At 34.5% G+C, this 17,891-nt stretch overlaps 1 protein-coding gene and 1 long non-coding RNA gene across 2 annotated transcripts; one reads left to right on the forward strand and one right to left on the reverse strand.

The window, feature by feature from the left end:
- On the forward strand, window positions 1-8,583 carry LOC113732668 (uncharacterized). Its single transcript, XM_027258590.2, has 8 exons — window positions 1-139; window positions 246-385; window positions 1,515-1,618; window positions 2,915-2,980; window positions 4,332-4,414; window positions 7,153-7,199; window positions 7,732-7,810; window positions 7,908-8,583. The coding sequence occupies exons 1-8, from the start codon at window positions 83-85 to the stop codon at window positions 7,995-7,997; spliced, it is 666 nt and encodes a 221-aa protein (XP_027114391.1). The 5' UTR covers window positions 1-82; the 3' UTR covers window positions 7,998-8,583.
- Window positions 8,584-10,266: 1,683 nt separating this feature from the next.
- On the reverse strand, window positions 10,267-12,628 carry LOC113729305 (uncharacterized). Its single transcript, XR_011840882.1, has 2 exons — window positions 12,261-12,628; window positions 10,267-11,340 (listed from the first exon to the last, which is right to left on the reverse strand). It is a non-coding gene; the product is annotated as an uncharacterized lncRNA (long non-coding RNA).
- Window positions 12,629-17,891: the final 5,263 nt, after the last annotated feature.

Consider the following 17,891-nt stretch of genomic DNA (forward strand, 5'->3'; position numbering starts at 1 on the left):
CGACCAAAAAAAAAAAAAAAAAGAAGAAGAGAAAAGGAAGCACAATAGATAAGTAACAAACATACCTGAATGAAGACTGGCAATGGCGGGAATTGGATGCCTCCCGCAACCCCATCAAATGCTGCTACTTCCCAAACAAGTAAATCTCATTAAAATCCCACCAAGGCAAAAAAAAAAAAAAGTATGCTAAATTGTTTTATATAACTGAATATTTTTCTTCTGTATTTTTTTTCATTGCTTTTCAGAGAAACCATGGTGTCCTCCAATGCTGCTCCAATAATCCCAATAGCAGGAAGGAAAGAACCCAGACCCCAAAATTCTTGAAACTTGCTGTTACCGGAGTTACTGAACTTCTAAGACTCCTCTCCCAGTCTGACAAAAACAGGTATTTTGGTCGGAATTCAACATGTTAACATGTATCTTTGGAATATTCATTATTTGAAGTTTCCCCACTTTTCATTTACTTGGGATTTCTGGGGTTTTTTTTCTTTTTTTAAAGAATTGGGGTTGGGGTTTGAAGGGTGGGTTTTATCCTTAATTTGGCCCACCTTTTTTTTTTTTGGTGGGTGGGTGTGCTGTGTTGATGGTATACTGTGTTGCCTTCGATTTTTTAGCTTGAAATAGAAAATGAAGAAGTAACTGGCATTGGATTGAGTTGGAATGGAAAAGGTTTAAAAAAAAAAAAAAGAGTGAGAGAGAGAGAAAGGAATAATTTCTTTTTATGGTTTTGGAACAAGGCAGTTTCCCTTTACTGTCTGAGAAAAAAAAACCTGAAATTTATTGTCTGAGATTTGTGGATGATTGCATTCAGAGACTTATGTTAACTTTAACTAGATTGCCTAAATATTTTTGGCTGGAGTGCAGAATTTAGATGGTAGTCTTAATTATCACTAAAAGCTATAAATAGCTCCTAGAAACGTCGATGGTTAGAATGGCCTAGAAAGGATTGGTTTCCATTTTGAACTGAGCTTACAATATATGAAGCTCAATATTCATGCTCGTCTTGTTGATGCCTTACATGCTATTCTTCTTTTAGCATTTACCAGACATTGCTAGTTTGAATTTTAAATTTATATCAGCTTAATTAATAATTTTACTAGTCTCATAGCATAGCAACCATCTCAAGCTTGAGAAAGAATAGTGAGTATTTTGGTCTGGTAAATCACTTCCGCTGTTCATATGTGTGATCGATCGACTGATTCTAAGATTCTTGGTGCTTTCTTTTGAAACATCTTAGTTTTATATAGGGAAGGTTAGCAGCTTTTGTCTCGATGGACTTGCTTCCTTCCTTCTATGTATAAATTTTTTAATTGTGATGGATGACAGTCGAAATTGGTTAATAAAGTTTTCTTTTGAGTCCTAGTATTCAGTAATTGGGAATTCTTAAGCAGCCTTTTCTGGAAAAGAGCACATAATTTTAAGTCTTTTACTGAAATATCGTGGGTAGCATTGAGTGAAGTTCCTTCCAGATATCGAAACAAAAATTATATGATGACTATTCAGTTGTTATGCAGATCGGACACAATAAACAGTCAGATTGATGAAAATTTGGTTTCTAATATAGATGACATTCTAATGATTATCAAGTCTGACTATGAGAAAGCATACTTTGTAACAGGTAATACCTTGTATCTTTTCCCTTCCTTTCCAAAACAGCAGCAAGTACAGTAACTATCAGTCAAGTGTAAAGACGTACGTATGATAGTTCGGGAACTGAAAATCATTAGCTAATCAACTGTATGTCGGGTGGTATAACTATTTTTACGACGCTATTGTCAATTGAATAGTGAATATACAATCCCATGCTCAGATTGAATGCAAATAATTCGAAAATTTCTAGTTACTAGGTTGCCGTTGTATTAGATATGAAATTGTCCAAGCTTTTTAACATCTTACTTAGCACAATAATGCTGTGAAGAACACTTCAAAATAAGAATGACATCATAGTGAAAAAGTGCAGGTAATGTCCAGTGGCCAATGGTTGTTTTGTGTCTCAAGACTCATGTTTATACATGTTGCAGGTTTAATTAGATATCACTTCCTGTAAAGAAGATGAGCTTCTTCAAGAAAATATAAAGAAACAGAAAAAACTCCTATGGAAGGACAACATGCCCCCATTGTTTCTGAAGACTTGAAGCACTGCAAGCATTTGTCTACATGGTAGTACACCGAATAGGAAGCTTACACACACAGACCACGCATACAACTAAACACAGTGACAAAGTTAACTAAGAACATATTAAGTGAAAAAAGATAGATAATGTGCTTGTTATGTGTTGTATAGAAGTACACAATGGTCAAAAAGGATACATAATCACTTGGATTTGGACAAACTCTAACTGAATGTTAGAATCTTAAAAAATTCCTCTTTTTTCGTTTTGCATCTCCAAGTCAAGTAATTCTGTGGCTACTTTTGGATTATGGATTAGACCAAAAATCATGAATCTGTTTCTCAAGCTATGAATGGCTGTATATATAACATTCACACATTTTTCAGATCCTGTCATTTTCCTATATCTCAGTGATGTCAACAATCAGGACTACACATCATGAGTCCTAAGGAGTAAAAACAGGGCCAAGCATCAATAGGATTTTGTCAAGCTCTATTCATTAATTCAATCTGGTAAAGAAAGTATTGGACTGTAAAATATGCTTGGTTCATAATTATGTGCAGAAAACAGGATATTGGAAGTAGTATAGAGGCTTTGGTTTAATTTATGGAAGAGCTAATCACATAGTTTAGCTTATTTCAATTCCAAGGCATAAACACATTAACATGTGTAAACTTCGATGGATGACAATAGGCACACAAGTATCATCAATTCATGTAAGATATACAATGTGTCAGTTAGACAGCCTTCATGTTTAATAAATCATTTCATTCGAACTGAGTTTGAATTTTTATTTCACTCAGGACACTTTACCTCAGCAATTTATGCAGATGAATGCACTTTTGAAGATCCAACTATTAAATTTCAAGGTACAAATGAGAGATCTTTTTCATTGTCTACCTTTTTTACACTGGACTGCAGAGCATGTAGCATTTTAATTATGTTATGCTAGAGTGCCATGTATTTTTCTGTAGTCTGTTGTAGTGCTTTTATCTCTGTTTTACGGGATCTGTGTCAAGCTGAAATGGTAATACAGTTTATGTCAGTTGTTTTACTCTTTTAACCTCTAGTTTTGTCACTCTGTCTTTCTTTGTCCCTATTATGTACAATTGGTGTCTAGCACAAATAGTTTTTTTATAGTTTTCACATTTCCCTTGGATTCCTTGACCTTATTCTGTGGTAGGAGAAGAGATTGGTTGAGGCAGGTTTCAATTTGGGTAAATAAAATCTCTGATCAAGCATATTTGCGGTAGTTGGAAAGATAGGTTTAGGAAGGTTGGCGGTGTGGGTAAAGAACCTATTATTTTATTATAAATTATGCTTTAACAAGTTTAAGCATCAGTAGTTTATGAAAAAGTTTCCCTTTCATTAAGTGTTCGGATCTGTGTCAAAAAAATTCTGTTGTGTTGGAAACTCTCTTGATTCTGATTGATGAGTGTTCCCTGATATCATACAGCTCGTGTTCTTCAACTTTCTGTTCACCTGCCAATTTTAAGTTGTGGGAGTTGTCTCTGTGGGTTCATATTATTGCAGAATGAGCTCAAGAGCCATTTATGAGCCTCATATGCGGTAGCTTCAAGGGCCTTGTTTAATTAATTTGTGCTAATTTCAGTTGCAATACTTTTAGAAGTCATCCTTTAGATGCTCTTGCTGATATATTCTTGGAAAGGGTAGATTCTAGTCAGGGTATCTTGCAAAGGCTAAAAGCCTTCAGAAGTGCTCTCTCCACAGCACAACCAATTGGTTCCTACTAGTGAACTTTATATAGCGGTATACTTCCTTGAGCTAGTGATGTGGAGAAGGATATGAGATGATAGGTTAGAGTCTGAGGCATTTCTATAGCTATACATGTCAAGATACTGAAGTTAGCTCTCTCTCTTTTATTAATTTTCCCGCACTTCTTAATGTTCTGTTAATGAGTTTTGCAATCTGTCCAACTACTTGTTTGGTCTGTTTTGTCTCATTTAATATTCCTGTGGATGAGGGTATCATACATGGTCTTCTTTTGAGTTATTTTTTGGTTTCAGTTAATCTCTCAATCTCTTCGCATCAAGAAACTTCATCTTTTATGCATGCAATATTTTAGTTGCATCTGCAAGATACTAGCTTTCTGTCATTTTTGTTATGCATATGTCAAGTTTCTCATGTCAAGGTATCACTTACAATCATCAGGGCACTGAAAACAGTTGAATTTTATGTTATTTTTGGTTTTCCGTCCAGGAAGGGATTTGTATTCACGCAACTTGAAACTGCTGGTACCTTTCTTTGACAATCCATCCATATTCTTAAAAGAGATTAAGAAGGTATTCTCTCTCAATAGATAGCTATCATTGTTTAAGCTTTGTTTTCCCTTGGCTGAAAAAATAGGAAGAATGAGTTGTATCTGTAAACCTCCATAATCCTGACAATCAATTCTATTTCTTCCATCTCTTGAAGTCTTTTATAAACCTTCAAAGAAAATTGAAAGCTAATAATTTTTTAGCTTGGTTTAGTCACATACTCATGTGAACCAAGAAATGTAGCACTTTGTAAATACAAAGTTATTATTTTTCTTTCAGCTTTGCCTTTGACAGACATTGCTTTTATCACCTGTTACCAACTTATTATCATACATAAACACGTAATATTAATTATCATATAGCCAACTGTCAATCTTATCTTTGTCACCCAGAAGTATAATGCATAAATTAGTAGCTAGAACAGAAATAAGGGTTTCATCTGAAGCTTGTACTCTCAGTATGCTGTTTTCTGTTGATTTTTCCATTGAGAGTATTTGCAAATCATTACCAGATTAAAGAATTCTGATGCATCACAACCAACTCATGCTGTTTCTTATCTAGCAACATGTTCCCTCACTGTGTCATGTGATAAGGTATAACACCTTTGGATATGACATGTAGGTGAAAAATTAGTAGCTTTTGTGATCTGATGTGTGAGCCTTGATCCCATGCTGGATGAAGTATCATTTGGACGTGCCTGATGATTTTCATTAGGACAACCTATTGATAAACTCTTGAGCAACTCTTTTGGCCTTTGAAGAGGTTGATGCAGGTCAATCATATTGCACATTCACATCCTGCAACATGACATATTGATTTAAAATAGGTCTTAGGGATACTATCACATCAGGTATGTATTAGGGAATTCTTGATGTTGTGTACAGATATCCCTTCAATATCAGATGGACCTGTGCCACACATGAATGTTAGTGGAAGCTTTTATCTGCTAATAGGGTGTGGCCTTCTGATCAGTAGAGACAGTGGAAAAATAGAAGTGATACTGGTTTCAATCAATATCTTATCATTTGGATTTTCCCGACATTCAGCAATATAGACTGTATGCACTAGTTTTCTTTGATTTTCTCATAATAAGTGCACTGGAAGTTTGTTGTATCAAGGAATACAAGTAAAATAGTGCACTACTCATTGACTACAGAAAGAAAAAGAATTACCCTTGTGTTGATTTTTAGGATTGGCAAGTTGGGACTTGATATTGTAAATTGATAGATGCTCATTTGGAGTTACTCAACTAGATATATTTTGATATGGTATAAAAGAATGCTAAACATGCCTTTTATGTGGTGAAATTTTAAAACTAATTGGACAACATTTAAAGCTGCAAATATAATCACTTGTAGTCTAATAGTTTTCTTGTTTTCCCTATTCTTTCATAATCATATATTCCCTATATCATGGTCCATGAAGTGAATCATACTGGCTAACTAAAAATGTGATATTGAAAACACGTGGCCTATCACTCTATACATTTTCTCTACCCTTTTATGATTCAACATGTCTTGCCTATTACCTAATAGATGGTCTCTGTTCCAAAATTTGTTGGAAAATAATAACAAAATACATGGATTCAATGTGTAATTGATTACTGGCTGCTTTTAAAGCAATCTATAAGCCAGACTAACTGCTTTATGAATTGGCAACTAGGACGATTTCTATAACTTCTCAGCAATTAGGAAAAATTGAGGAATTGTGTTTGATTGATGTCAGGGCTGGTTGAAAGTGTTAGATTTATTTCCCCGCTAGCACTCCATGTTAAAGTTAGTCCAATTAAAGGGAAATTTTTATTATCAAATCATATAAAGAATGTAAAACGTCTTTGGATTTGGTCATGTTTTCATTGAGAAGTATGCAATATACTGAATGTCTATAGGTGCAAGATCATCTCATGACATGATTCTCATATTACTTTATAGATTCTTCATTGTTGGCTAGAAAGAAGGAAGAAATGAAATAAACAGAATGGATTGCCTAGACAGCCAGTAAGATAGCTGCAGTTGCCAAAGATTGCTGGAGCAACATTACTTGAGATCCTGTTTTACTTTGAGCTTCCACTGAAACTGAAATGGAAGGTGTGAGAGCCTTTCCTCCCCTCCTTCCTTTACCACAGGGAAGAAAAACAAGCCAATGAGGAAGAGGTTGCATTGAATAGTTGATCTGGATACTTCTGTAGAAGATCTCTGAACAGAGTTTTTCTGATTTTGTGAGCTGTGCATTGACTAGTTATCAAACAGTCATGTTAGTCAGCTTCTCTTGTTGGGCAACTGTTGCAGGCAGTTGCTGTCTGTTTCAAGTGTCAAATCAAGAGGAGAGGGAAAGTAACTTCAAGATGGATTTTCTTTTTTTTCCATTTGAGCATTAGAAATGAATCAACCACTTTATTTGCTTATCAAAACTTCATATCACAAAATTGAAATGCCAAATATATCAGTTGAAATTCCATAATTGTTTCTAGTTGTCACTTTCTGTAATTGGTCTTTACGCACTGCAATATTACTGAAGTTGCGTTTCATACTGGGTTGATTGGCAATGATGTTTACTTCTTCTGTTTGCAAACATGTCATATCTCCTTGTTTCATCTTCATGTCATATTGATTAGTTTTCATTTAGTTTCTGATTGTAAGTTTTTCAGTTCTTAATGTAATTTCTTGCCTTCATAAGTAGCTTTCTCTACCTTAATGTTGCTCATGAGTCTATACCAAGCTTCAGTTTGCTCCATCATTTGAATCTATGCTTTTCATGTGCAGGGCATCAATCCAAAAGCCAAATATATAATTGCATCGTGGAAATTAAGGTAATGCAAATGTTTATTGAGCATGTACCTGGTAAATATCACTTAATTTGTATCTAGCCTTTGTCTAAGCAATTCTATTATTCCTTGAATAGGTATATAATTATTTCTGAAGAATAGCTACTGGGTTGCATCTGTTTAAGTCCCTGAAGCAAGCAATGACTGTTGGAACATCTGATTAATTCAATATGGACTTGCTTCTTGATTTTACCATCGAACTTCTTTGAAGTTGAACAAACCAGAAATGGAAGAGTATAAGTCAGTGCTCTTCTTTTTTGTTTCACATGCATAAATGGATACTGTAAAAAACAACAATATAATTATTTCCCAAAGCATTTCGTGTACCTGTAGTGTTATGAGGTTCTATGTTCCATAATTTGTAACTCTATCTGAGCTTTAGTAGGAACAATAATTCCTTGAGCTATACTTGCATTTTGGCTTCTAGAAGACTTGTGAAAATGCTGAGTAGAAATGGAGTGATTGTCAAAAATTGAAGTTTCTCAAGATTGTAATTGATCGCACCATTGATTTGCAGAACCCATCTCATACTTCTGTGGAGGCCTCTCATTCTGATTGATGGAACCACAACCTATGATATTGACGATCAGTTAAGAGTAAGTGGAATATATGTTCCTCCTGCAACCATGTTCAAATCGTAAATCATAACGCTTGTATAACTTGGTGATTCTTGTTTTTTCAAATGTTGTGCAGGTTATTAGGCATGTTGAGAGTTGGAAGATATCTGCACTTGAAGCAATAGGTCAGATATTTACTCCAGGCTTTCTGAGGTCAGATAAATGAATCACTTATTCTCTGGCGAATTTAACAGTCTGTTCTACATGCATGCTATTCAACATGGACCAAGACAGATTGTCCAAATCAGCTTTAGAAAACAGACTTTGCTCTGCTTACATCATTGGGGTATTAGACCCAAGTTGATCTATAACTAGTCTCCCTCTTGTTCTGGGGATGAGAAATCGCTCTGTGCTCTTTTCAGAGCTAAAAGCATCAAATGCTCGATACTGCAAGGATATACAAGCATTACATGAATGGCCTCACACGCGTTAGTTCTATGTGACAGTTTCCTGAATGATATTCTGAAACTGCATGCAGGAGATGACAAAGAACACCCCTTGTATCTTACCCTTAAAAACTTAATTTGCTTAGTTGGCTTTTTGCCTTCATAAGGAATGATTAAGATCCCTAGTTTTCTTAAAGACTTCAGAAATATGATTCTACTTCTATGCACAAATATTTGAGAATCAGATTCACGGTCCACTTGGTCTAAAGTATGTAAACAGTTGTTGCTACTCGTAGCTCTGACATTATAAACTCTGTAGGATGCTGTTTATTATGATTTTTATTGTTATATTGATGTGATTGGTGATCTTCTGAAGTAATTAAGGAAATGATTTTGATGTCTTTTGGGTGCATGGTTTTACTATATTTAAGCCTGCTTCTTGGTTGCCAATATTTGTGCTTGTAAAAGAAGATTCTTAGCTTTTTATGGTAAGAGAAGCCATCTCTTACATATACCAAACCAGAAAAGATGATACCTGTTCATAGAAGCAAGATCACCTGAACTTTTTGACCAAGTACTTGAGAATCTTGGACACATTTTTCGAACTTCTAAAAGAATTTCACATTTGCGCAGTGTTTGGTTGTATGAAATTAGTGAGGAAAAGGATAAACAAATTCCTTGAAAATGCTACAGCTTTACCAATTAGTAACAGTTGAACACAGAACTTCATAGTCCATCCCTCCTGTGCTTTCAAAAACCAAGGAAAGTAGTTGGTGAAAGGGAAAGGGATCCCATTGCTAGTTTCCAGTTTCCAATTCCTTGAGTTCTTCCATATTTGAAGATTTATCATAGTATACAATATTTAAGGCCCACTAGCCCTCATCCACAAGATTTGCTTCCAAATAGGTTCCACTAAAGCTTGTTCCACAATAGTTTCTTTTCTCATCCCAAAAAAAAAAAAGGCAGCCTCAAGATTTACTGTGGAACCAGGCCCAACCAAAAATACCAAAACTAAATGTTATAATCTGACCCATTATTTGGAAGAAATTGAAATTTACTTCTCAAATTTCCTTGTTCTTGTTTGAAATTGGCAGCAACCTGCAAGAATAATTACATTTGAGATGTGTTGCCTGGATCCCCCCAAATAAGAAAAAGTTTCTGCTGTCATCATTTTGATGGACGAAAGTACAAAAAGGATTCCTCTGTTATAATAATTAGGAACAATATGATGGCAAATGAAATCATCAATGCACGGAGTACACAAGAAATGCACAGTGTGTGTATAATATCTACATACACGCACGTGTACAATGACAGCAGATACTTATTGCCAATGTATAAAAGAAAATCATTTAGGGTACGTTTGGTTCTACAGAATTAGAATTGAATTAGAATTGAAATTCTATGAATTGAAATTCCAAGTCATTTCAATTCTTTCGTTTGGGAAATGCATAGAATTGATACGGAATTTATTTGAAATTCCAAATTCTTTGTTTGTATGAGAGAAGAATTCATTAGGAATTAGAATTGTTTTCATGAAACATTTGCTTACATAAAATTTTTCTTTTTTTTTCTTTTTATATAATAATTTCTTTTTTTCTTACATTTAGCTAATTTTTACTAAAGATTTAAAAGAAAGAACCAATTTGTGCCTTTAATAATTTATTTTTTCCCACTGCCAAAGCTTATTTTATCACCCTTTTAATACGTGTTGATACTCATATGCATACTTGCTACTGCTGCTATTTCTGCAGTCCAGCAGTGCACTACACCTCCTCTTCATGTAGGGCAGTACAGCATTTGGAGGCACGCCACATCCACATATACTCATTCAAAGTTCAAACATCCACCTTGTCAATTGTTTTACAAACGTACTATTTGAGAAAGAATGCAAAGGTTCATGCAGCTAAAGGACAAGTCAGGGCATCAACACAGGCAGCTATGTTAATCTCAATATCTAAAATGCTATTTCATCAGACAAAAGATCCAATGTTCCATTCTTATCATCTCAAAAACAGATAGAAAATAGCTGAAATACTCCCTTGAATCTTTCTATAATCTTGTTTTGATCCATTACATAAAAAACAAAGAACTCATCAGAATTTAAAAAGTCATGGATACACAATGGAGTAGTAACAACTTCTACTTGCTCTACTTGGGCTTCCAGCAATCAGCTCAACTTCTTCTACAAAAACAACTTCAACTGGAGATTACCCAAAAAAAAAAATCAATTACCAATGTGCATCAATAGCCAATCCTTTTTTAAGTCATCTCCGAGACCAGAAAAAGTGTCATACTTTGTCCTGTCATTCATAAGTAAGTCAATACCCTTCAACAATTGAAATCTATTTAATTCAATTTTAGATAACTCGTCTTCCACCATTTTTGTTGTAACTTTTGAGCATTCTGAATTTAAGTACTTATCCAGTGAATCTGCCATTCTTCCCAACACTTTGTAAAGTACTTGAGAGCTCGTTAGTTTTCTCTTTGTGCCACGATCATTTGTTGAAGATGAAGCTTTTGATTTTGACCGTTGTCGAGCTAGCAGTGCATTCATAACTTCATCTTCTAAAGATCGCGAATCAGTCTCAAATGATTCCTCTACATTAGCAGACTCTTCAACTTCAGTTTCAACATTAGCCTCAAAAACAGTTTGGGCACCCTCTCCATTTGCACGATCTTGTGAAAACAGTATACAGATATCCTCCCAATTTTCAACCACAATTTTTTTTCTATAAGGAAGAATTTTTGGATTCTCACTTACTCGAGCATTCCATACATCCTCATCACGAACATCAATTCTACCTCTAGAGTAGTCCCATATTATTGTAGACCCAGAGTTACAGGACTGGAGCAGTGGGTATAAGATGTCATAGTGTTTCTCCCATGTCTTGAAACGAGATATAATATTAGCCTTTGTCACAGATATATTGAGTTTATCGAATAAAGCATTCATTACTGCGGTGTAGGCTACTGTTTTCCATGCACATTTACCATCTAATTTGTTTCCTTGGTTCATTTGGTCAATAAAACAGGTGCCCATTACACGATCAATTTCAGGAGTCCAAGTGAAATACCCTTTGCCTTTCCCTTTTGACTGAGATGTTGCTTCAGATGCCATATCTAAGGCAAATATGCACCAGAAAAACATCACAATGTCATGTTCTTAAGAATAGATTCAACAGCCACTGCATTATAGAACTAAAAGTGAGAGGCAAATATGCACCAGAAAAATCCATACATATGTTAAATGAAGAACTTATGCTGACTTATTTGGACGGAACCTTTTTGCAAAAGCAATTTGGAGATGTTGCTAAGATCATCACTTATGTGCACAAAATAGTTTGGAGATGTCCTAAACTTATTCTAGTGACTTAAAGCTTCTACTGGTAAGGATTTTCCAGCACACTGCAACAAAAGAAAGAAACAGAAAAGTCCCGACAAAGCTTTCTTTCTAGAAACAAGACTAATTGGCTACGAGAAACATCAGAATCCTTCTAAAGCCTTCTATGAGTCTCATCAAAAGGAAAGATTTAGTAGAGTCTCATTTAGAGGGAAGCTCTAATGGAGTTGCATCCTTAAAATTATCGATGGATAATCAGCTGAAATTCTACATAACACAAGAATTTAGTGTACTTCAAACCAATAAGAATTAAACAAGAACAAGTTTCCGTAAATCATATGAGACATTAATCTTATCTAGATGATGGAGAAATAATATACATTGCAGAATATTGATAATTTACTAGAACACTGCTTGCACAAAATACAGGATATGAAGTAGACATGAACCACAACAAAGCTAAATATCTCATCTTTCAGTGTAGAATCCAAATGCAGTATCAATTTGTGGTTCCACAATGCAAAAGCTTCTAATAGATCTCAAAAAACCATTTTAAGGAAGACATACGAGATTACCCCTTTCATCTTCATCACCAATATGATTTTAAACTAACATTATATATTCCAACAAGCTAAAACTTGGACTCAATTTAACTAATTGAACTCAAACCCAAAATAAGAAAAAGGAAACAAACTCTTACCAACTTGGCTTGTAATTTCCCTAATATGATGGGTGTTTAGCGCGAACCACCGGTACCCTATTCGAGGTTGCCATGTGTTAGTACATCTTTAGGCTCAAAGTTCCGCACAGGCCATTTCGATTCGGGACAATAGTAGCGGCAAAATCTCAGAGACCAAAAGGTGCTCCTCTGCTGTGTTGCGTTCGCATTATCCTTCCTGGGTGTCTCACAAGCCCTAAATGTGTCTGAAATTTGGGGTGGACGAGTGGCGAGAGTGGCGAAGGATGGAGGAAGTGGCCAGAGAAATCGAAGGCAGGGGGGAGACGGTGGTGGGAAAGGTAAGATATTAGGATTGCAGGTGGAAGTGATGGTGGAGAGCAGAGCCTTAGCGGCTGAGGAAAATGGTGAGTTAGACAAGAAGAAAGGGGTGCCAATATCCTTTGACCCGATTTTAATTTTTGACCCATACTAGATCCGCGTGTGAACCCGTTTAGTTATGGAATTAGAATTGGAATTCTTTGGTCCAGCCAAAGAATTGGAACCATGGAATTCGATCGATTTGGAATTGTAATTCGATTCTAATTCTACAGGGAAGATAGTACCCAAACACAAGAATTGAAATTGGAGCTCCAATTCCAATTCTACGCTCCAATTCTATGGGGAACCAAACGTACTAAGGTAATTTTTACTGAAGAAATTCAATTTTATGGTTTGTCTACTAAAATTTACCTCTTACAATTTAGATGTGAGAGCGAGAGAGAGAGGGGAGGGGGTGGGGGGGGGGGGGGAGGGGAGTGAGTACTGTAATTTGAGTATTTATTTACAATGCTAGTATCATAAGCCGTAGATTTGATTTGAAATTATGATTTTATAATTGAATGTATCAAAATGCAAAGTGCATAATATATTAGACGTCTCGAAATAAAAATATATACAATATAAAATAGAATATGGGTAGTAAAATACAGGACGCCTATGGGTATAATTCAAACTTTATGATGAAAATTCGACGTAAAAAAATAGAAACAAAAAAAAGATATATGTAAAAAAATAGAAACAAAAAAAAAGATATATGCATTTTTATGTTTACATAAACTTTTACAGATAAAAAAATATGCCATGAAAAACCGCTACATTTTAGGTTTAGTTTTCTGATAGTTCATCACTTTTAACAACTCTTTACAAAGCCACTATTGAGAAATTGACTAAATAAGTACATATAACACACTGAATTTATTGTATCATTATTGTATTATCTAATTAGATTCATATAATTGTCAGCCTTCTTTAAAATGTAATGCCTAATAGAATTTGAATAGAAAAGGCTCACACTAAAGCAATGTTTTTAAACTCGGCCCGATCCAACAGTTCAATCGGTCAACCCGGTGAACTAGTAATTGAGCTGAACTGGATCTTTAATTGAATTGTTTAAGCAATTAAACCATTAACTTGTCAACGGACCAGCAATTTAACCAGTCAACATGGTGAACCGGTCGGTTTAGTAAACATTGGATCTCGTGTGTATAAGTAAGTGTAACCACCACCGGAACAACAACCTATTTGTTGGTTGTTTAGTCATTCTTATATTATATATTAGACTTTTATTCTTATTTTATTTTTTCAAAAAAAAAATTATTTGGAATCTTTTAATAAATTTTATTATTCCCCAAAATCTATAAATTATGAAATGGATTTAAAAAAAATAACATATTACACAATTCATTTTAAAGCAAATATCGTTCCTAATAACCTTTTGCACTTAAAATTTGTAAATAAACTAGACAATTACACTTAGATAAAATTTTATACTTGAAATTTGGTGGATTACTAATTAAATTTAGGTTTTGTTAATTCTTATAAGAATTAATAATTCTATAATAAATTAGACTAACTGAGTATTTACTATGGCATAGCTTATTATAGTTTTAACCATATCAAAAATTATGAAACATAATATTTAAATATATTTAGTGATCTACCGGTTAACCACGCACCTAGTGGTTGAACCAAATAAAACTAGTATAGAACTAGTGGTTGAACCAGAATTGACTGGATGGTTGAACCAGTAGCCCAGCTGACTCACCTCTTTCGCCGGGTTCCTATTCGGGTTGGCTTTAATAACTATGTACTAAAGAATTCAATGGTTAATTGATCATAGATCTGTTCATTAGAAAATAATAAATAAAAAACAATGATAAGACGAAGCTTTATTTGGATTAACAATTTTAGGTGCGTTTTTGAAATATTTTATTTGAGTAATACATGTGAAAAACTTTTGCTGTAGATATTTTTAATCATTTTTTTAGTGGTGTATTTGAGAATATATGTTGGAGTATTTTTAAGGTTTAAAGTTTTAATGATTAACTTTTAATGCATCGACAATGTCATATTTTTTTCTACATTAGTAGCCTTGGATGTATGCCACAAATGAATGATTTGAATTTTAAATTTAAATTCATGTTATGTGTTATAATCTAAACTTGCTTATATATAAAAAATCTTTACACTGACAGTGTATAAAAAAATTAATCCATAAATAAATTGTCTAAATTTTAATGAGATGCTTTTAAAAATTTTAAAAACTTCACCATCACCACCCTTCCCCTCTCTCCCTCCTCCCCTCTCCTCCCTTTCTTCCTCCCCCCATTCCCTCCCTCCTCCTCTCTCCTTCTTCCCTCTCCTTCCCCCCTCCCTCCTCCTCACCCCTTCTTGCAACCACCACTCCCTCTACGCTCCCTTTCTGGTTACCATCCACGACCAAATCTGATCATGGGTCGCAACCGGAAACTGGTTGCCTGCCATGGTGACTAGATCAACTCGTGACTACAAATTGGTCGTTGATGGCTACCAAAAAGGTGGAGAGGGGGAGGGGAAGAGAGAGGAGGAAGAAGAAGTGGGAGAAGGAGGGAGAGAGTAGATGAGGAGGTAGTGGTGGATAGTGGTGGGTGATGGTGGTGGGGTATGGATGAAAAATAGAGGGTGTAGAGTTTATTTACTATAGCATTTATATGTGAAAAATTGGTTTATGAAAAACAATCAAATCCAAACGGAATTGTACAATCAAATCCAAATGGAATTGTATATTACTATAGCATTTATCTACATTGGTTTTTGGGAGGTAAAAGAAGCAAAGTACATTTGCGACTCTTTCTAACTTATCAGAACTTTTGAAACCGTATGAATCGACATGGTAGTATGACGCGTTTTATACTTTTTCTTCCCAAAACATCGCATATTTTCCCGTCAATTCTATTTCAATGCAAGTCAGGAGACGCAAGCATACTTCGATGAGTGCACCTACAAAATGTGACACGATTTGATATATCGTTTAGTGCAACATCTTTCTATTTTAAATAATCGCATGTAAGATTGACATTCGTGTAATATACACGTTTTTTTTTTCTAACACTAAGGTCTTGTTTAATAACTAATTCAGCATTTAAATCTAATGAATTCAAATTTTAATATGTTTAGACGCGTTTGATAATGAAAAATTGAACATTTGAATTAATTAAGTGGCATTGAGTTTCGTAGACAAAATTTACTCTAAAAAATAAGTGATAAATTATTTACTTATCACTTAATATGATATACATTTAAAGTGTATCAGATTTAGTACTTAAAAATTTAATAACTTAATGTATCAGATTTTAGATTTCAAATTTCAGTTCTCAAACTTTAATTTTATCAAACACATCTTAACAGATTGAAGACTAATAACACACAGTACGTGATAAGTCAATGCATAGGCGTGTGTGGAAGTATAGTGTGTGACTACGTGTGAGAGAAAGAGGGACAAAGAGTAATGAGAGCTGCTCGTGATCTATGGCAAAGTGTCCAAAAAATAAGTAAAAAAGACTTGTGACTTGAGTACGTAGCGGTACTTGCTTCTTTTGATAGTCTCCGTTTGAACGAGAATCCAATGTAGCGGCGCATGTGGAGCGCCGCAGCCCAGACTTGTTATTCTTCTTTCTTCCGAGTTTTTGTGGTCATCGGATTTCTTGATTAAAGACTACAAAAGCTTCCCTCTAAGGCTCCAACTACAAAGATGATAAAATAATATCGATGGGAAGAAAAGCTTCAGAAGAGCCTCTGCAAAGGTTTCCAATGTTGTTTTTTGACAAATGGTTTGGTAAATTGATAAATATTCTTCCAAAATGTACGTTGATAGAAAGTGACTTTTGGATCTCCCTCCTATTCAATCATGATTCTTGGATCGTCCTTTTCTACAACAATCATAAACCCAAAAAAAAATTAAAAAGAAAAAAGGCCAACACGATTTGTAAGTTCGAATCATGTGAGGGCTGTGTTGTCGGACGATTTATAATAACTTCTACAAGTCGATTTATAGTCTCAAAATATGTTTTTTTGACTTGTGATGGTAATTAGAATCGAACACATCCAAACTTTTTTCTTAAAAAAAATATAAGTTATCCTGGAATGTGATGATGACTAAAAGTGAACTCACTCAAACTTTTTCCTACAAAAAAAAAGACAAAATAAAGTTGTAAATATGGGAGTTCAGGCCACAAATGATTATGTCATAATTGTTGGAATTGTCAAAGTTAATTTGTAAAATGTTAGTAATATTCCTGTTACTCCTTTTTCTCTTCTAAAATGAAAAGTGCAAGCCTGCAAGGTAATAATAGGACCAGCGGATAGATTTTTCATTTTTAGAGGCCAACTCTGCTCGGTAAGAAGAAAGAATTCTATCTCCTTCATTTAAAATTGTCAATATATGTTTTTGGATTTTGTACACTTGTATTGTTAATTAATATGTCAATTAAAGCACACAAATTTGTCTTCTTGGATTAGATGGGAATACAATGCTGCAGCCATGAGGAGGTTCACGGGCTCTAACATTTTCTGTCTCGTTCTGGCTATGTATTCTTTCAATTTTTTTTTCTTTTACTTTTTGTGCAATTTCTAATCTAAAATTGTTTGACCAGTTTTGAATCTGGACTTTTAGTGAAATCCTTAAATTACAATTACTTAGACAAATGTGCCCTCGTCATTGGGTCAATGAATGTTAACTGCTTTCCTAATTGTGCATATTTGCATGGGATAAATTCCACTTTGGACCCTTTAACTTTAGACTCACTCCCACTTTAGTCTTTACATTTTAATTTTAGACACTTGACTCCTTAGAGTATGAAATCCATCCTATTTTAGTCCTTAAATTTCAATTGTGAACACTTTCCCCTTCCTCCCCTCTCTTCCCTCTCCCCCTCTTCCCTTCTTTTGTTTTGGACACTTTACCACTTAAAACATGAAATTCATCCAATTTTAGTCCTTAAATTTTGATCATTCTTTTTTTTTTCCCTGGAGGGGGTGGAACTAATTAAGAATTTTGGACACTTTACCACTTCAAACATGAAATTCATCCAATTTTAGTCCTTAAATTTCGATCATTCCTTTTTTTTTTTCCTGGAGGGGATGGAATTAATTAAGAAGTCTAGAGGAAAGAGGGGAATTTGAAACCAAGACCTTTAAATTCAGATACCTCAATCTTAATTATTACACCAAGACCTCCTTGGCTTTTGAGCATACTTGCTTACTATTTTGATAGTTTTGACAATTTTGTAGAATAAACTTGAAGTGTCAAAAATCAAAGTTCAAGAATTAAAGTAGAATGAACTTCACACTGTAGGA

Source organism: Coffea arabica, chromosome 2e (genome assembly GCF_036785885.1).
Source record: "Coffea arabica cultivar ET-39 chromosome 2e, Coffea Arabica ET-39 HiFi, whole genome shotgun sequence".
NCBI classification, from domain to species: domain Eukaryota; kingdom Viridiplantae; phylum Streptophyta; class Magnoliopsida; order Gentianales; family Rubiaceae; genus Coffea; species Coffea arabica.

Coding starts and splice junctions, on each gene's coding strand:
- LOC113732668 (XM_027258590.2), top strand. CDS start 83: ATGGCGGGAATTGGATGCCTCCCGCAACCCCATCAAATGCTGCTACTT. Junction 140..245: donor TGCTGCTACTTCCCAAACAA/GTAAATCTCATT, acceptor ATTGCTTTTCAG/AGAAACCATGGTGTCCTCCA. Junction 7,200..7,731: donor ATTGCATCGTGGAAATTAAG/GTAATGCAAATG, acceptor ATTGATTTGCAG/AACCCATCTCATACTTCTGT.